Source organism: Plasmodium berghei (assembly GCF_900002375.2).
Source record: "Plasmodium berghei ANKA genome assembly, chromosome: 9".
Taxonomy (NCBI): domain Eukaryota; phylum Apicomplexa; class Aconoidasida; order Haemosporida; family Plasmodiidae; genus Plasmodium; species Plasmodium berghei.
In genome coordinates this window covers 525,561-547,684 of record NC_036167.2, presented here as the reverse complement: position 1 = coordinate 547,684, position 22,124 = coordinate 525,561, and the positions used below count along the sequence as shown (strand labels likewise).

General features: G+C 21.4%; 4 protein-coding genes across 4 annotated transcripts; 3 read left to right on the top strand and 1 right to left on the bottom strand.

The window, feature by feature from the left end:
- Positions 1 to 735: 735 nt before the first annotated feature.
- Positions 736 to 6,270, top strand: PBANKA_0914200 (conserved Plasmodium protein, unknown function; the record flags this gene model as incomplete). Its single annotated transcript, XM_034564724.1, has 1 exon — positions 736 to 6,270. The coding sequence occupies one exon, from the start codon at positions 736 to 738 to the stop codon at positions 6,268 to 6,270; it is 5,535 nt and encodes a 1,844-aa protein (XP_034421493.1).
- A 1,596-nt stretch (positions 6,271 to 7,866) lies between these two features.
- On the top strand, positions 7,867 to 14,154 carry PBANKA_0914100 (conserved Plasmodium protein, unknown function; the record flags this gene model as incomplete). The annotated part of the gene is made up of 1 exon (XM_034564723.1): positions 7,867 to 14,154. One exon carries the CDS (start codon positions 7,867 to 7,869, stop codon positions 14,152 to 14,154), a length of 6,288 nt encoding a protein of 2,095 aa, XP_034421492.1.
- A 323-nt stretch (positions 14,155 to 14,477) lies between these two features.
- On the bottom strand, positions 14,478 to 15,605 carry PBANKA_0914000 (conserved protein, unknown function; the record flags this gene model as incomplete). The annotated part of the gene is made up of 6 exons (XM_034564722.1): positions 14,478 to 14,615; positions 14,720 to 14,779; positions 14,887 to 14,991; positions 15,076 to 15,168; positions 15,322 to 15,386; positions 15,542 to 15,605. 6 exons carry the CDS (start codon positions 15,603 to 15,605, stop codon positions 14,478 to 14,480), a joined length of 525 nt encoding a protein of 174 aa, XP_034421491.1.
- Positions 15,606 to 17,088: 1,483 nt separating this feature from the next.
- Positions 17,089 to 21,882, top strand: PBANKA_0913900 (alpha/beta hydrolase, putative; the record flags this gene model as incomplete). The annotated part of the gene is made up of 2 exons (XM_034564721.1): positions 17,089 to 21,583; positions 21,686 to 21,882. 2 exons carry the CDS (start codon positions 17,089 to 17,091, stop codon positions 21,880 to 21,882), a joined length of 4,692 nt encoding a protein of 1,563 aa, XP_034421490.1.
- Between the last annotated feature and the right edge of the window lie 242 nt (positions 21,883 to 22,124).

Genomic DNA, 22,124 nt, shown 5'->3' with positions numbered 1-22,124 from the left:
TAAAATATTGGGGAGCTTACAAATGAACGAAAAAGCAAATAAATGGCCGAAAATATATATTTGTTACAATATATTTTTGTAAATATGCATTACATATAAATTTACAACGGCAAAAAAAAAAATAGCAAAACAATAATATACTATTCTATATTTTTCCTTGCTATTTAATTTTTATTTTATTTATAATTATTATCATTCGATTATTATATTTTTATTTAATTTTATTCAATTTTATTCAATTTTTTTCCATGGAGAATTTTATATATCTATAATACATATTATATGATTCAATAACGCATTTTATGTATATATATTTGAAATAATTTGTGGCTTTCCTATTAAAAATAGAGATATTGTGATACTTATTATGAATATAATAAATGGTTACATTTTTTTTAGCATAATATATTCAACTTGCGCAAGAAGCATTAAAATATTTTTCAAAATATAATAAAGTATTTATAAGCATATAACTTATAGTGAAATGAATAAGTAAATGCATAAATAAATATATGTTATGTTTGCATTTAAAGGCGGCTAATTCAAAGGCATGTCCCTGTCATTGCGCCTAATAGAATATTATTATCAAAAGAAAGAATAGAATAAAATAAAATAAATTATGAGACTTGAAGTCATTAAAACTTAAGTCAAAATATATAACATAAAACGCGGTTAAAGTATAAATACAACGACAAAAAAAAATATATTGATTTTTTATACAAACAGTTTTATTAAATGGAAAAATTCAAAAAATGCCCCAAAAAAAGATTCAGGGGAACCCATAGAACAAAGTTTATTATTAAGAAACAGACTGGGATTGGTGAAGAAAATAAGAGTACTGTTTTTCCTAACAACTATATTACAAGTATAATTGTAAAATATTTAAACGATAACAAAAATAATGTGAATAAACATGATTATGATATGTATGAAAAAGAGTCCCAAGATTTGAAGGATAAATTGTTTTTTAATAAAATCGAAATATTGGAAATAGATATAATAAAAAGTTGCTTATATTTTGATAATGATGAAGCATTGCAAAAAATTAATTATAAAATACTTTATGATGTTTTAAAAAAATGCATAGATCATGAAAACATATTAATGAAAGTAGAAGAATTAGGATTTTCTGCTGAAAATATAAAAAGTCAAAATGATGAAGATATACATATATGTTCAAAATATCAGGCTAAGAATTTTTTAAATTATATATATCAAAATTTAAAAGTTGTTATTAAAATGAACAAAAATTTTGATATTTTATATAAATTAATGAAAATTATAAAATCAATAATGCACATTATTCCCTATACGTACAAAATAAAATTCTTATTTTATTTTTGTTCTCTTTTTAATATATATCAAAAGGAATATGAAAGAAAAAACAACACATATAATAATGAAGAAATTGATGAAAAATCAAAGGAAGGAAATAAAAATGAATCTACAATTTTTACAAATATAGACCAAGAAAATTTTTTGAATATACTTTTTGAATTAATAACAGGATTAATGAATTTAAAAACTAATTATAATACTTATGATGATAATTATTTAATATTTAGCTATTTTGTTTTACGTTGGATATTAGTATTTTTTAAAAATAAATATACTTTTTTTTCAAAAAAAAAAATTCATTCTTTGATAAAATCAAAGTATATGATACTTTTATTTAGTATATTAAAAAACTTACATGAAAGTTGCAATTTTAATGCAGATTCTGTTTTATCAAATACACATAATGATACAAACATTTTATTAAATAATAATGGGGCCACTATAAATGGAGAAAATACTTATCCTATTGACCAACAATATCTTTGCAATGCTAGCGGTAATTATATGGAAAATTTCATAGAAAATTCAAACATAAATAAAGGTGAATTTTTAGATCAAATGGAAGAAATAGAAGATGAAAATTTTAATTATGAATCTACTATAAATTTAAATGAGCCTAGTGTTTTGGATTTGTTATGCAATGAAAAAGGAAATAAGGATAGTATAATTAACGGAAGTTCTTCTATACATGAAAAAATAAAGAATACCAAAAATGAAATAAATAATATTATTAAAACATATTATGATAGAGTTGATTTAAATATTGAAAAAAATATGAAAGAAATAAAGGATAATATAAATGTGTTAACACATGATATATTTATTACATTTTATAATTTATTTAGCAAAATAAACGACATTCATAAGCATATAGTTTTGTTATATTTTTCTCAAGATTTTATAAAAATTTCAGAATATGAATATTCCTATTATATTATTTTCAACAGTTTTCAATTACTAAATAAATTATTAACTATTGAAAATTTTGTGATACATCCATTAATTTTTTTATCACTAGAACAAGTTATGGTATATTATGAAAATGTTATAATTTATTTGTATAAAAAAAAAAATGATATGAATGAAGAATTTTATAAATTTTGTGAAAATTTTAATACAAAACACAAAAATATATATGAAAATATTTTTACAAGATTGTGGAATTTGTATATGTTAATAATATCAGATGAGTATACAAAAAAAGATGATAATGATAAATTAAACGAAAAAAGTAGTGCTTTCATTAATTTGAATGGAAATAAAAATGATAATATAGGTATCAATGCTAACCAAAAAGAGATGCATATAACGAATTATCTAAATAATTATATTTCAATATTAAAAATTAATGATTTGCATTTTTCAAACGAATATAAAGATTTGATTTTAAGTAATACAAATAAAGGTTATATAAATTGTTTAGTAAGTTGCTTGTCAACATCATATCGTGTTATTGGGTTATGTTTTTATTTAGAAGAAAATTATTTTTTTACATATAATGAGCTAATATATAGAGATATATTTATTTTAAATAGAATGCTAAAAGACTCAAACAAATTGTATTATGGAGGTAATTTTAAATTTCTGATGAATTTTTTTTATCCTTTATTAATGTGTTATATTAATTTGTATGAAAAAGAACCAAATCATAGTATAAAGAAAGAGTTATTTTTGAGTTATATTAAAAATATATTAATACATTTTTCTAGGGCATTAAATGATTGTATAAATTTATATTATTTTATATCTACTCAAATTGAAGATATATATATATTAGCTACAAAATTTATAAATTGCAATGATCATACATTATTATTATTATTTATAAATTTTTTAACAAATTTTTATACCTCTACTATAAAATCGAATCAGAAACAAAAAAATGTAGGACAAAATATTTTGTTAAATATGAAAAATGTAAATAAACATATTAGTAATGTAAAGTATAAATATACGAATATAAATCTGCAAAAAAATAATTATTTTTTAAATCATATATCAGATAATTTATTAAAAATTTTCATACCAAGATTTATAATATTCTTAACATCAACTTATCAGCAAAAATTTACACCATCAAATAATTTAGTTGCTCAAGAAAATACTCAAAATATATTAGAATCATTTTCAAGTCTTATATATTTATGTTTACATTTTTCTTCAAATTTTAATTTTAATGATATATTAGTAGTATTAGAACAAATATTACAAAATAATGTCGAAAAAGATATTTTTTCTTTAATAAGTATATTAAATGTTATAAAAATAGTTATTCCATTTTTTACATTTGACCAATTGAAAATATGTTCTATTTATTACAAAAAAGCTATGTGCGCAATTAATGATATATTGAATAATATGTTATCTGGTTTTACCATATTAGAAAACGATAGGCATAATTTTGGAAATGTTAATAATTGTGGTTCAGTACAAGGGGGGCCCCAAATGAATAACAATAACAACGCCTATCATTTTGACAATACATTTTGTTCACAAATCAATCAAAATGAATTCCATAATAGTTCTTTAAATGAGTATAATGCAGAAAATGAAAATTTTACTAACAATATCAATAACATTTATCCAAATGCACAAAATACTAGTTCTATGCTATATAGAGAAAATGGTCAAATTATATTAACGCAAGAAAAAATCGGAAAAAATGATAAAATAAATAACGAACGAATAATAACAAAATCGAAGGGTAATAAAGTAAAAAATGGAATTAAGAAAGAAGAAAGAAAAACAAAAATGAAACGTGATAAAAAGATAAAAAATTTAAGAAAAAAAAAAATTACTAAAGATGTGAAAATAGAAATTGAGAAATTCAAATTAGCTAAATTTTTAATATTTGAAGGAGTTTCGGAATTATTTCGATATTTTGGAAATATAATTTTAAATAAAAGAAGGGAGAAAGAAGAGTTAATGCAAAATAGAGATCAAAATAACACTCGAGGAAATTGGAACAATGGAAATGATATTAATGAAAATAATACAGAATTTATGATAAATAACAATGAAATAAATATATTTAATAGCATTTTTGTTGGAAGAATCATGCATGAAGAAAATTTACCAGAAATGATGAAAAAAGAAAATATATTAATATTTTTTGATGATATTTCTAATTATAATACTAATAAATATATTAAAAAAATATATACATATATAAGCAATTTAACAATGTATTTAAAAGAATGTAAAGAAATTGATAGTAGTTATAGTTATGATATATTTTTTGAAATTTTGCCAATTATAATGAAATGGTTATTTTTTATTAACAAAACATTTACTAGCAAAACAAGTAGAAAAGCTTTATTTGAAAATATAATACATATAGGAAAATCGAATATAAAAAGCTTATTTTTGCATATAACACCGGGATTATTAGTAGAAGATATTAATTGCAAAAAAATCGCAATACACATATTATATTTGTTAATAAAATATTGTAAAATTGAATATGAATATCAAAAACAATTATTTAACCTTTTCTTAACATGTGCATATAATAGCGATAAAAACTTGTTGAAGGCATTCCTAAAATTTTTATTATCCAGTATTTTTATATTTAATAAATATATTATATTGTCTAATATAAAAAATTTAACAAATTTGTTAAATCTTGCTTCGAACAAAAAAACATATATATATATAGTTCAAAAGTTTTTTTCAAAATTGAATAATATGCTAGAAAAGGAAATAAAAAATAATAAATTTGAAAAAATTAATTCATCGAAAACTGGCTTAGAAAATATAGAAATCAATTCCCCGATAAATGAAAATGGAATAGATAATTCAAATGATGAACCACCACTAATGCCATATTTAACAAAAAAAAGTAAGCAGATTTTTAGAAAATTTATTAAGATAGAAAAAATGAATAGCATAAGCAATGCTTTCGAAAATAAAAATGAATTAAATCGTAATCGTATGAACGATAAACAGAAAAATGGAAAATCTGGTCATAAGGATCATAAAAATAGCAAAATTTCTTCTGAAAATAATTTAAGTTCTAACATAATGTCAACGAAATATGATGATGAATCATATTCTGTAGATTCATATCAAAGCAATGAATATGATTCAGACATCAACAATTACGATGATGTTGAATCAGTTAGAAGTTTAAAAAACAGCGATATTAATAAAAATAAAAAAGAAAGAAAAAATAAATCGCATAAAATTACCAAAAACAACAAAAATAAAAATATCGAAAACACTTTTTTTGAAAATGTAAGCAAACATATTGGGGAAAAAGAAAAAACTTTCATACAAACAACTTTAACCCAAATTATGGCAAAGTCAAATAAAATCCATAAAAATGTTAAGGGGAAAATACAAAAAATTAAATCGAATCCTCTAATTAGTGACATATTAATTAATTTAGGAGATTTTATTATGAAAAATAAAACTAATTTAAATGTGTCATTAAAAAATAAAAAAGAAATCAAGAATTTATTCGGGGATAAATATTTTATTAAACAAAATACAAATAATGAAAATAAAAATTCGAAAAATTATTGTTCTAGTTGTTCAGAAGATGATGAAGGACAAATCGAAATACGAAATGATGGAAAAATAGTAATACATAATTTAGATTCGCATTCAAAAAATACAAAAAATACAAAAAATAAAAAGAGAAAAGATGATATACTTTTGAAAAAATATAACATCATTAATGAAAAACAAAATATGCATTCGAAATCCAAGATTATGAACAAATCAATAAATAAAAGAAATAAAAATCAATTTATTACAGCTGATAAAAATGCATATAAATCTAAAAAAGGGAAAGGAGACATTATTAAAAAAAATAAGCCTTTACCATATTCTTATGTTGCTCTAAAACCAATTATGGCAAAAGAAAAGTTTAGAAGCAAAACCCTCCATGCTTTTAAATCTATTAAAAATTTGTCAAAGAGGAGTTGAAAAAAAAGAAAACTCATTTGAAACTGAATTAAGGGAAACATCCATTACATATGCCCGCGTATATATACATATATTTTATTTTAATTAATATTTTGGAGTATAGGCATATTACATTTTTTCCCTTTTTTATTACCATTTGTCTGTGAAGTGACTTTTAAAAAATAAGCTTTACGAATGTACATATCAATATGCTTTTAATGTTTTATATATTTTTTTTAATAATTTCTCCCATATATTATATATTTTGTTTATTTTTCACAAAACCAAACATATATTTGCTTTTTCGTATGGAGATATTTCTCCCTTTAAAAAAATGCAATAAAATAATTTCAATTTGATATTTATCGGTATTATCATATTTTTTTCGAATTTGTTTCATTATTATTATTTTTTTTAAGAGTACTTTTCTAAAATTTTGGAATAAAAAAAATAAAATTATAGGACGCTAAAGCGTGTACACTGGAAAATAGCAACGTTTTTCTTCATTCATACACACCAAAAAATAGATATAATATTTTAGCTACAATAACTAGTTTCTTAGTATCATATATACACACGTATATATTATATTTCATCTTAATTATCATATATTATGCTATTTTAAACTATATTATATATTTTTCTTCTCTCCATTTACTATTTAAATGTGTTGCCCGACTAAATCATAAACAATCGCCATTGTGAAGAATACTATGTGTATTCTTACTATAAATATTTTTAAATGTTTTTAAATAATTTTAAATAAATTGAATAATAATTTTCCCAAACGAATATTAATATTTTCCAAATGTTTTTGTTGTCTTGATATGCTGCATTTATTTAGTAAATGCTGCAATATTTTTTTTTGTTGCATATATATATTTTTTACTTTTACCCATTATTTTTTAAATAAATGTGTATTTGCTAAACATATTAATTTTTATGATGAAAAGTTAATAATATAAAATACGTTTATATTTATAAAATCAAAAATATAATGGAAATTAACTGAAACATATGTATACATAACGCAAATACAAAATTGTGAACATATACACATGAATATATGTGTATTTATTTGCTATGTAAAAACTATTACAAAACATACATATATGTACATTTATCAATTTGTTATTAAACATATACCTTATAAAAATATAAAAGCAATCGAAAATTTTAGGTTAAATTAAAAATATTATAAGTATATATATTTATTTGTACACGAGTTCTCTGTGTATTAATATTAATGGTGATGAAAATGTGAGTGTGTATTTACAAAAATTGTAATTTTCACCATAAAAATTCATACATGTGTTTATGTGTAATATTTCATTATAAATAACAGTTAGTACATATATATATATATATATATATATATATATATATATCAAGTGTTGTCCAATTTCAAGAATATTTTTTTATAAAACATAATAAACAGCGCCATAAGTCATGCACCAAAAATATGTTGACTTTGTTTTTTAGTAAAGGAGTAATTCTCCTGAAAAAAAATGAGTGCATAAGCATAAGACAATATATGAATATATTTTAGTTTGTTAATTTCATTCCATTTTCGATGGTTATACATATATATATATATATACATAATAAACTTTAAAAATGTGGAAAAGTACATTTTCAGAACCACCAGAAGAATATACACAAGATAAGGAGAGGCATAAATCTACATTTTTCTCTCTTTTTAACAAAAAAAAAAAGTCAAACAAATCAGGTTATAGCGCCTCTGAAAATAGTATAAATTTTTCTAAAAGCCATGAAAAATCAAAAGATAAAAAAAAAAAAAATGGACATTCAAATGAAGAAGTAAGTGATAGCGAAATGATAAAAAATGAAGTCGAACACACAAAGATCCCTAATAGTAATTATCTAAAAAATTATGATTCTAAAAACAAAAAAAGAGAAAGTTTTTTTCAAAAAATTAATCTATTACGAAAATTAAGAAATTATAAAATAAAAAAATCTGCTACTACATTTTATATGGATCATGAAGAAAGTTCATCCTTAGGACTTGATGATGAGCATATGGGAAAAAATGAATATGTAAAAAAAAAAAAATATAGCATAAAAAGTGAATTTATTAATTTAAAAAATAAAGCACAATCATTGAAGAATAGTATTTATTTTAGTAGCAGCAAAAACAGTATTGAAAGTAATTACTATAATCGAAGCAACAAAGAATATATGGGAAAAAAGGGATATAACATTTTTAATTTGAATAAAGAAAACTCTAAACAATTTAATAATCCATATTCATCAGAAAAAGCAAATTCTTTAATAACAAATGATAATATTAAAAATAAAAAAGATAAATATAGAGAACAAGATTTTTCGAATGTATCTAACATAAGTTGTTTATCTGAAAAAAAAAACAATAACAATATTAGTCATAATAGTAGTGATAATAATAATTCAGAAAAGCATAAAAATAAACCCTTTTTTGAACAAAAATTTGATGTAGATATATGGAAAGAGAATAATAATTTAATGAACGATAAAAATCATGTAACACATTTTGGTGAACATTCTTTTAATATTAAAAGAGAGAATGAAATTATACTTGAAAATTATTATAAAGATAAAGAAAAAAATAGTTATGGGGACAACAATAACTTACAATCAAATCACAAAGACAGTAGGATTAGACATAATTCTCAAAATGGGGAGCTTAACAGAGTAGTTCCTAAGAATGGTTATAATACCATGTATAATAAAGAAAAAAATGATAACAATAATAATATTAGAGGTATAGATATGATTAGTGAATATATGAAAAATGAAAAGACTGAACAAATTATAGGCAAAGACAGAGAAAACAAAATATGTAACACCATTCAAGAAAATGAAATAGAAAAGAAAGGAAAAAATATTAAAGCAGAAACAAATTATACAAATAATTTGTCCAAAGTAAACAATATATATACCTCCGAATTTACTCAAAATAGGACTGATAATATTAGAAATAATAATGATATACAAAAAGAAATGATATTAAAATTAATGTATAACAACAAAGGAATATATTTTAATAAGGATAAATATATAGATAACTCCAATAATAGAGAAAATAATATATATAAAAATTATGCAGTAAATAATGAAAATATAAAATATATTCCTCGCAATAAATCTAATATAAATTTCAAAAATAAAGACATATTAAATATAACCCAAAATAATAAAAATAATGTATTTTCTAAAGAATATAAACTTGATAGTATTAACCATAATGATAATCAAAATAATATAATTAATAAGTATATAATTAGTCCATTATATAATTTATTTGCCCAAACAAAAAATGAAGCAGAAAAAAAATTAAGTACATCATATAATAAAATAAGTAGCTTGCCATATCATCAAATATTTCAAAAATATACTAGTGAGTTACAAAAAACATATAAAACAATGTATGACATATATGAATTTCCCAAAATGTGCAGTATGGAATATTCGAAAAAATCTTTTATCAATATGAGAAGCGGCGCTAATAACAACAATCATAACGATGAAAATAAAAATGAAAATAAAAATGCTAATGATTATATGGACTGGAATGATAGATTCTATAGAAATACCTATACCCATACAAAACCCAGTGCTTATAAGAACATTGTCATGATTAATGAGAGTAATGCAATTAGCTTGAATGAACATTTCAAAAAAAATGAAATTAAAATTCATAAAACATACAACAATGAAGAATATAAATCAAACTTATTTAGTAGAAAAACTATAGAGCCCGTGTTTAAGATATGTTCCACAAATGGGTCAAATAGACTGAACACTAATCATCTAAGGAATAATAGTGAAATCATTAATAATCCTTCTGTTTGCAGATATAATAATACAAATCATATTTTACAAAGAAAATTGTTTAATATTAACGCGTCACATCGAAGTATGGGGATGATAAATAATAAGAGAGAAGACCTTAAGTATGAACAAAAGCAAAATATAAATTTTCTAAGAAAGGGTAATAATTTTTATGAAAATAGTTTAAGAAATAATAACAATTATAATTCAATAAATGCCAATATTGTTACTAATATATATCTATCGAATAATTCAAAAAAAAATAATAGTGTTAGTAATAGTTGTCATTTATTTAATAATAAAAACGAAATTTCTAATAATTCTAGTAAATATTATGCATGTAAAAATGGTCCTTATAATAATACATTAATTAAATCAAATACATTGCATCCTTATTATTTTTGTAATAAAAAAATGAATACTAATAGTTATAAAAATATGAATATTCATAATAATGAAAACTATTATAATAATGACATATGGACAATAAGATGCAAATATAATAGTAAACAAAAATATGCTCCTTTAAATATGAATACAATGAATTTATCTAAGTCTATAGGATATTATCCTATTCTTCAAAAATCCAAGACAAATATAAATAGTTCTATAAATAATACTAATATAAAAAATAATTTGAGTGCAAGCTTAAATGAATATAATGAGCATGTATTATATCCTAATGATAATATTGCTATACATAATAAATATACAAATTGTTTTGAACCCATAAATAATGAAGATATTTTTAGAAAAAATTATTTACAAAAAAAAAGTCAATCGTTAAATCATAGATTATTAGACTGTTATGAATTTAAATACTCAAGATTTAAAAATAATAAAAATTGTGACAATAATTTTTTTATTAATAGAAAAAATGATGGTTTAAAAAATGTTTTAGGTATGTCAAATTTATCAAAAACAAATAATCCAATAGAGAAAAATATTATATTGCCTACTGAAAATATGGATATAAGAAAAATAAATTATAATAATTTACAATATGAACCAATTCATCATAACACTAGGAATTTTAATTTGTGTAATAGTTATGATCACCATTTTACCAGTTCGGATAACAACTATCTAAGTGATGGGTATATAAAAAGCACACGAAATATATGCAATAATAATATGTTTAATGGCAATATAAATTGTTCAAATCATTTTAATGGCAAATTATTTGTTAGTGAAAAGAATAGACTAACCAATAGCTATACAAATAACATGCTTATAAATGATTGTAATAATTTACAAAACAAAAGCCATAGATATATAAGGGCAAAAAGTTTAAATGCATTAAGAGATTCAATTTTACATTCTAAAAGTTTAAAGGTTTATGAAGATTGTTGCATAAAAAACAAAAATGAAAATATAACTAATCATGATTATAATATGAAAGATATTTACAAAAGATGTTCTTATATAGGAAATGAAAATACGCATGAAATATTTTGTACTGAAAAAAGTGAAATTTGTGAAAACGACTTAAATGGTTATAATATAAAACCAGTATTAATAAAAAGTCATGCTGATGAGACAAATGAAAAGACAAATAATATTTTATTAAATGATATAAATAGTCAAATAGCACATAAAAAAAATGATAATAATGAAAATATATATTTATTAGAGAAAGAAAACAAAATCGAACAAATATTAACTAACCTTTCTAATAATGAAAATGATAGTGATAATTGTACTTCAGTTACTATTCAGCATTATACTGTAAATAATGCTGACAATAATAAAGTTGGTGATCATGTTTTAAGTTCTTATAATATTTGTGAACAAGAAGAATCATTATGGATGCCAAATCAATATAAAATAGAAAAAGCAATACTTAAAGAATCATCAGAAAATTATATACACAAAGAAGAATTTCAAAATGGGCTCGTTAAATGCCGAAACAATTTTATAGACAATGGAATCAACCAATGTGAAGATATGCTTTCGGGGGTAATTGAAAAAAAGGAAAACACAAATTGCAAGATTAACGATGACGAAAAAAAAAATTTCAATGACAAAGTGGATCAAAATGACAAAGAAATGATAGATATTTGTGTAAATAGTTCGTCAGAAAACTGTTATATAAAAAATAACAGTAACAATCATAATAATAAATATAGCATTGAAAAAGAATCGAAGAATTTGAAAGATGTTGCACATGATGATTTCGAGCATACTACAATGACGACTTTTACTATTATTAACCCTAATATTATCACTTCTAGCACTTTCGAAAATAATGCATCTACTTGTGAAATGATCAAAAATTATAATCCGAATAAGGAATGTCGTAATGTTGAAATTAACAATGATGCAAAAAAAGAGAAAGAAAAATATGATAATAAAAAAAAAATTACAAAGTCTACTAACAATAGTAGTAAAATTGGGAAAAATAATAAATTATGCAAATTAAAAAAGGCAAGTATAACAAAAAAAAATTGGAAAAATAGGGAAATTGGAGAATTAAGCGAAAATGAAATATACAAATTACCGAGTTATTTAGTTGCAAATATGTGTAATACTGTCTTTAGCGAAATAGATGAAAATACCTATGAATACAATTTTATCAAGAATAAAAATGTAATAAACAAACAAAAAATGTTTATTAATTTTAATAGCAATTATTTAGGCGATACAATTAATTTCGAAAACGATAATATAATAAATTCTAGCGACTCAACACCAATTTTAAAAAAAAATCGGGAAAATGAAAAAAATACAAGACATGGTAATAAGGAAGCAAGTATCCGAAAGAAGGATACTAATATATCTACTACAAGAAGTATTAATATATCCAAAGGAAGTTTTTCAAATAAAAATATTAAAAAGGAATTGTCTGGTTTGGGAAAAAGTAAAATAAATTCGAAGAAGCTTGTTAAGAGATCGACAAAAAAAGGCACTGTGCTGAATAAGAATTCGATGGTTATAAATAGTAAAGATGATAAGAATAGAGGGGTGGGAGGTGAAGAAAAATATGGTGAGGAAAAAAAATTAAAAAAAAATAAAATAATGCAATCCACAGATGAGAAAGTAAATAACAAGGAAGAAGCTACAAAAAAAAAAAAAATTAATATAAAAAAAAAAAAATGCACACCCTTAATAAATAAAAGCGAAGATTCATATTTAATTGGAAAGAGCATTCATTCGATAACGTACATGCATGAAAATGAGATAAATATAAATTTCGATATAGAATTGGATGATTGTAATACTAATAATGGAATAGAAACAAATGGTGGTAGTGTAAGCGACACAATATATGAGAAAGATATTAGAAACGAAGAAAAAATAAATATGTCAATAAATTCAGAAGACGAGAATTTTATAAATAAACTCGAATTATGCAGCGTACCAGAAGTTGATAGTTTTTATAAAATGTTTAAAACAATGAATAATATGTTAAGGAATATAAATAATAGTAATTTTTTAAACAATATAGATTTAAATAATTTAATTAATATTGAAAAATATTTTATTAATAATAATATATATATTAATAAATATTTAATAACAACAGATATTGAAAATGACCAATTGAAAGAGGACAAAAATGAAAACGACAGCATAATATATGATAACAATTTTAGTATAATATATTTAGACAACGATATGATATATTTAAAAAAAAAAAAATTAAAAAATATACTTGATATATTATTACAAAATAAGTATTCATTTTATGAAATTAAAATAACAATTTTGTTATTAAAATTATTTATTTCTATTGAAAATAGTAATATACATACAAGTATATATCCTCTTACATTAATAAACTCCTTAATACATAAATTAAACTTAAAAGTTTATGATAAAAATGAATCAATTGAAGATATTAAAAATCATATGTTTAATAAAATTGAAAATTTCAATATATATAAAAATAATCTAGAACAATCATCATTTAATTATTTATTTATATGTGATGGAGAAAATTATTTATGTATAAATGATAACTCATTATGTGGAGAAACATACCAAACAAAAGTTAATGTAAACAACGAATTGGGATATTATCATTATATTAATTTGAACAGATTAACATATTATGGGCAAGGAAAAAGTTAAAAAATATATTAATGAGTAACGACTAATTATATATATGAGCATATATATAATATTGTATAACCAAAGAATATATGTGAAAAAATATATTTTTGAGCACCAAAAAAAAATATATATATATACATAAGTAATAAAGCGTTGAAGCAATATAAATTACGTTTTGAAATTAAAAATAAAATTAATTAATAAATAGGTTTAAGTAATGAAGATGGATCAATAATTATATCCATAAAAAATAAAAAAAAATGTGTATAATAACGGAATATATATAATTGCTAATGCTTTTTGTTTCTTGAAAATGTCTTTTTTTTTTATTCGCCATAGTATTATGTTTTCCTGCTTCTAAACACACCTTTTTTCATTCCCCATGAGTTGTGTTCTCCCTTTTTAACTCTCTGCATACCATATGTTTTATTTAAATTATATTTTAACATTAAACCAAACTTTGTATCTAAATAGTTATTCTGTAAAAAAATAAAAAAAAATATATACCATATTATATAAATCATCAATACAATATAAAGGGATAAACATTTAATATATGAATTAGAAAAAATATATGTATAACCTTGTCTAGTTTTCCCTCAATTTTGTTAAATCCGTCCTTGATTTGGTCTATGCTAGCCTCCTGTACCGAAAATCAAACACATTAATGTTATTGATTGAATATATAGTTATATATTTTAATATTGAATTTTCATGAAATATTTTTTTTATGGATTTTTTTTTCATTACCAGTATTTTAAAATCTTGATAATTTAAAAACATTAATGGCCGTTTGGCAAAATCACAAACACATAAAACCGTTTCTGATGGTATTTTTTCATTATTCGAATTTATCTAATTAGGGGGAATATAAAAATAATTATGAGGAATTGAGATTAATGAATAATCAAAATGAATCTTAAGTGAAAGAATGATTACCAATGGTTTTACAGTATTCGAAATTTCATTATCAAAACGAGTATCCCTTTTATAGGCATTAAAAATAAAAAATTGTTTTCCGTATGGTTCTATCTGTTATTAATAAAGCAATAAAAAAAAATATTTACAATTTAATATATTTTCTAAATATTGTGAAAAAATGGGCGATTGTAGTTGTAATTACACAACATATTACTTAAAATCGAATCAAAAAAAGTAAATATATCAATTATATTTGTATTTTACCGGGTGTATAGTTGAACAATCTTGAGGTGGCCAATTGAATCTCTTGAGTCGATTATAAACTAATTCTACAAAAATAAATAAGCACAAATATGTGTATGTGCGAAGTTTATATTATAACCATTTTTTATAGGGATAAAAATATCTATTATATGTTTCATTTTTTGTCATGTTTTTTACACTTTAACATTATTTTTTATTATTAAATAATTTTTTTGATTACTTTTGTGAGCATTCAAGCGAAATGCGTTGTGTCGAACTCCTGCTGTACTTTTAATAGATGCCATTTTTTATATATATTTTAAGTTAATTTCATATGTACATATATAATGTTTAGTGTTAACCATAAACTAAAAGAAATGTATTACATTTTTATTACATCATGGGAAAATGCAAAACAAATATGTATTTTTTATAGTTAAAATAAGCGCATAGTATGTAAAACATAACAACATTAAACAAATTAATGTTGAAGCTATTTTCCTTATAACAAAAAGTTTTATTAAAATATATATAAATTAATAAAAAAAACGAAAATGAATTCGCTAACTGCTTTCAACATTAAAATGTACTCCATATATAGTATGTGATAATTGGAAGCATGAGGTTTGTATAATAAACGTGTAAAATAACAATATAAAAAACATTATTTAAAATATATATATCGATATTATATTCTTGGCAGGTTAAAAGAAAACCGTTGCAATTTTTCTAAATCCTCAGTAACATAAAGCAAGAGTATTTGCACATATGTTTCTATTGAAACATATTAAACATATATATGTTCGATAACTATATATGCATGCATATAATCAATCATTGAAAAGTTTCCATATTATTATTTTACATATTCTGCAAATGAATAATATTTTGTACATGCGAATTTTTTTTAATTCAAAATTGTTTTCTTTTTTTTTTAACACCCCGTCCTTATTTTCTTAGGAATTATTTTACTACATATATTAATAAAATACATTTTTAATGAAATTATATTATCATTATTATTTATGAATAAAAATGATATAACACATTTATGTTTTTTTAATTTCATCATCAAATATATATTGTAAATTTTTATGCTTATTAATCCATATTTTTTATTGGATATTTTTTATTTATATCTCCCAAATACTTTATTTTTTTTTATGTTTATCCAGTAGTAAATACATATTGATATATATTATGCACATAAGTATGTAAAAGTTGTTTGATATATTAATTTGTAAGTAGAAAAAAGGATTTGAAGTTTTGTTTAAATGGTTATCTGCGTTTATCCATATAATATATATGTTTATATATATGATTGTGCCATTTTTATGGCATTTTAAAATCATAATATGCAAATTCTGTAATCCAATTTAAAGTTAAATTTCTTATGTTTATCGTTTCAATGCTTTAACCGTTTTTTTGATTTTCTTTTAAGTTATTCATTTTGTATGGAGATATAATTTATACCCCCCATGTATAAGATAAATATATATAATTAACTTTATATTTAGACATATTTTTGAGAACATATGGAAATATACAATTGCAATGTTCCTTAGCAGTGTTAGCTTTATTTTAATGCACATTGACTATTATATTTTTCGTATTTTATTATTTAAATATTATGTCTATTATAATTTTTTAAATTTTGCATATTATACTTTGATTAATTCTACACAATTAGCGTTATTTGTACAAATAAAAAAAATTCATACATACAATCATATAGTAAAATGGCGTAAGTTATTTTATAAGTAGAAAAATGAATAGAAATAAAAAAAAATGTACGAAAGGTTCCTAAAGAAGATAAGTTTTGCTTGCACTAATGTATTACCAAAAGTTGTGACTGAGGAGAAGAAAGAAAAAAAAGGAAACAATTTTAAAAATTCGAAAAAATTTAGAAAAAAAAGTATAGATAATTGCAAATTATTATTAAGGATTGAAGATATGTTTAATAATAATAAGAGAAAGAAAAAAGGTAAAAATAAATTACCATGCTATTATAAAAAAGAGGAGCATCCATTTTTATATATGATTAAAAAAAAAAAAAAAAAAAAAAGAGCTATCCATTTATTTAATGAAATTGTTAAAATATATAAAGATACCACATTTTTAAGTGATTTTTCATTAAATTTTTTATACGAATTTGTTAAAGATGAGGAATGTTTAAATTATTTAAAAGGAAGAGATGTGTGCACATTACTATTAATTTTGAGTCGGGAATTTTTAGGAAATACTAATAACAATAATGCCAATTTAAATAATGATAGTAACAAGGAAAGTAATGAAAATAACAACAGCAACATTCTATTTTCGAATGAGAGAAATAATAAAATTTTAAAACTGAGCTGTTATTTATTAAAACATTTATCATTGAATAAATTAGAAAATGAATTATTAAACGATACATTTATGCTAATATTTTTAATGAAATTAAATTATATTTTCAATAAAAAAAAACATGTCAATTATAAAGATTTAAAGGATAATTACAGCTTTTATTTTTATACATTCTTGTTTTATTATTATTTATATGTTTTTAACAGTATCAAAACTGTGGTCTTATTTCCAAATAAAAGAATATTTAAATGCGAATTCAAAACTATAAATGAATTAGAAAGCGTATATAAAAAATATGAGCATACAAAAAATAGCTTTTATAATATAAATAGATATGGGTCTTATGAATGTAATAGTTATGATATTTCAAATTTAAAAACAAAAAATGATTATATTAACACACAAAAATATGAAGATTTTTTAAAATATAATTATATAATAAATTTTAATAGTTTAAAGAATAAATTTAATATTTTCTTCAAATTTAATGATGTGTCAAATATAAATTTTGTAACAAAATTCGACAAGTTTCATGTTCTACAAATTAATTATTATTATTGTATAATAAAAAACCGATCTGATATAATTGCAAAATCAGTAAATAAAAATTTTCCTGTATATTTCAATTTGTTGCTTAAGCTGAATGATAATATAAGTAACAAACGATGGAATAGTATTACTGAAAGGGAAAACAATAATAGTAATATTACTTCTATTAATAATATTACTACTGAAAAAATAGGAAAGAATGGGAAAAAATTGAACAACACGCTTAGTAATACAAAGGGTGGTGAGAAGAGTAGACACAATGACGATAATAAATCCAAGAATACTTTATTACTAAAAAATTTAAATAACAAGGGGAAACGAAATAAAAACAAAATACTATTAACAGAGCTTCTGTATCAATCTTTAGATTATTTCACGCTAAATGAAGCTATACAAAATAAAAAAGAGGATAATAATATGATTAATAATTGCTTAAGGAAAATTATTAAGCATATCGAGAAAAAATATAAACTGGAATGTATAAGTAATCCAAAAGAGTTAGACAACACAGAAAATAATAGCAATAATAAGGGTGATAAAGATAGCAATAATAATGATAACAAAAAGGGGAAAAATGAAAAAAATGACGATAAAATATTATTTAGTGTAATTAACCGTAATTATAATGCAAAAAATAAAGACAATTTATTAAACAGAGAAATGATTTTGAAAAGAATTGATGATTTGTTAAGAATAACAAAAAAGTCATCGTTATATGTAAATACTGGTCTTCATATTATTTTTAGAAACATGTGCATAAACAATTTAAATTCCCTAAACTTAGATTTATTATTTCTTATTAATTTATATTCAAATAATAATTTTAAAAATAAATATTTTCATTATAATCAAAACAATAGGCCCCAATATTTATCTAATAAAAATTCAGAGGAAAATGATAATAATAGCAAGACTTTGAGGAATGAAAAAAAGAAAGCATTAATTGAAGGTGATCAAATGGAAAAGAAAAATAAAGCATCCTTAAATGATGGTGCAAATAACGCAAATTCTTTTAATGCTCCAACATTAGGTTTGCCATTATTAGGAAATGGGATCAATGATAATAATGATGATTATAATAATGTAGAATCTAGAATAAATATACAAAATTCTAAAAATAAAAAAAATAATAAAAATAGTGATATACATAAAGAATTAACGTATATAATTAAAATTTTCGCTAATTGCTTATCAGAAAATAAATTAACTTTTAATTCTTTTTCTCTTTTATATTTTATGTATAAAAATTTATTACTAAACATAATGGCAATCTCATTTAATTTCCTATACAGTCTTAGTTCAGAATTTTTTTTTTTCAATGATACAATAAATTTAATTTCACAATATAATTTAAAAAAAGGGCAAATACCATGTACATTATATTACGATAGTATAAGAGCTTTTACAAATATCAAATCACATTATAAATATTTTTTAAGTATGATAAAAAAAGAAGAAAAAGGAATTTCAAAAGAAAGTAATCACGAGAAAAAAATAAATGAGTCTCTCTTATTTAGCAGTTTATACAAAGATATAGACAAATTTAATGAACATAAAATTCCATACGATAAAAAATGTAGTAAAGAAAATGACCAATTAAAAAATAATAGCAAAAAAATATATCGTACACATTTTGAGTTATTTTTAGAAAAAGTTGACAACTTTTTAAAAGATCAAAATATATGGGGAGAAATAAATAATAAAAACTCATTAACTCATTCTTCTTTTCAAATAACAAGGAAAAAAAAAAAAAAATTGTTCGATGAAAACATGTATATGATTGGTAAATTTAATTATATTTTTTACGATATAAACGATAGATTTATTCCTATATATGTATATGCTAAAAAAAGTCTTATAAAAAAAAATAAGCATTTTCGTAAAGACAATGAAAAAAGAAAATACAATTATCAATGGAAAGAAAAAAATTTAGAAGATACACATAATATCATAGAGTTGGAGAAAAGTGAAATAGAATTAGATAAAGAAAAAGAAAATGAAATTAACAAAAAACGCCAAACAAAAAAAGGAAAGAAAAAAAAAAGCATAAATGTTATATTTGTACACGGGCTACGAGGTCATGCTCTTCGTACATGGAGGTGTTCGAATTTGTACAAGGGATTCGAAGATTATAATTTTTATTACAAGAAAAACAATTTTAAAAATTGTAAGAAGAAAAAAGAAAAGAAAAAGAAAAGGAATGAGTATCAGGCTGATGATAAAAAGGCTAATGGACTATTAAACAATTATTCTTACAATGTCACAGAAGAGAAAACAAACAATGAGAATTATAATTCAAGTATACATAACATAAATAATAATATATCATCTGATATAGTGGATATAAATTCAGGAAAAGAAGCCAATAATGGAGATGATAAACTTATGCAAGTTTTAAATAATCCAAACAATTTAAAAGAAAAAAAAAATGTAATTTTATTTGACGACATAAAAAAAGAAATAAGAAAATATATAAAAATAAAAAATAATTTTAAATTGATAATTAATGATGATATTATTAAAGCATTAATGCTAAATTATAAGCATAACCAAAATATTATTCCTATGTTTGTAAAAAATACATGTATCGACAAAAAAAAATTTAAACAATTATTTTTAAATAATAATAAATTGAAAAGTGAGTTAGAACTATACAATGGATCTGTGTCTTATTTAGCATGGCCTTTTTATATACTCCATTTAAATAGAAAAAAATTGAATGTGTTCATATTTAATTATTTTTCCCCGCTATATCCAATTGGGACATATTATACTCAAACTGGTTTTAAAAAAGATAAATGGAACAAAAATATAGCAAATAAAAATGGAAGTGATTTATTATCTGAAGAAAAGAAAAATGAAAATGTGGAAAATAGTGAAAATGAAGTAACCGAAACGAACGTAAATGAGAACAATATATATTCTCATTTAAATCCACTAAATATTTTTTTTAAAAAAAATGATAATACGAAAGAAAAAGGCTTTAAGGAACAAGAAAAATATTTCTATACTGATAGAATGTGCTTAGATGAGTTATCAAATTTTTTTTTAATTAAATTGAAAAAATTAAATATTGGGAAAAATAACGACATTGTATTTGTAGCTCATTCCATGGGTGGTTTATTAACTCAGTATGTATTATTAAAGGATGATAATATTTTAAATAAAACAAAAAATGTTTTTTTTTATTCTTCACCACATTTTGGGTCTCCATTATCTTCAACAGTCTTTTTATTAAAAAACTTCCTATGCCCATATGTTATTCAATTAAATGCTCACAATTCAACACTAACTAATTTACAACAAAATTTCAATCAAAGAATTAAAAACGCAGATATAAAAGTTTACTCTTTTTCTGAATCTGAGAAAACACCACTCCCGTTTTTTGGTAAGGAGATGCGCATATAGCATTTCTTTTTTCTTTTATTGCATTTTACCACTATTTTGTTTATTCTATTTATTTTATTATTTCCATTTCATACATTTATAGGTCTCCACACGATGATAGTTCCTTCAGTATTTTCCTACCTATACTATTCAAAAGTATTTTTGATTATCAAAAGCTGTGATCATTTGGAAATTAGCAAAATAAATAGCGAAGCGGATGTAAAATATTATTATTTAAATAATGTTTTGAAGGGAATGTTAAAAGAAAGACAGCATCAAAAGGTAATTAATCCAAAATAGAAACATTTGTATATATATATATATATATATATATATATAATAAAATGCACGAAAACGGGAATAGTAGCAATGTTATAATAATAGTATGCCTTCTTAACATTGCCAAATTTGTATAAATCATGATAAGAGGGATATCTTCTCTTTGTTCTTTTTTTAATTTTTTATATTTTTTATTTTTTAACTTTATGTTTTTTAATTTTACACTTTTTGAGTATTTTTTATAAAAGTGTATTAAATTACTT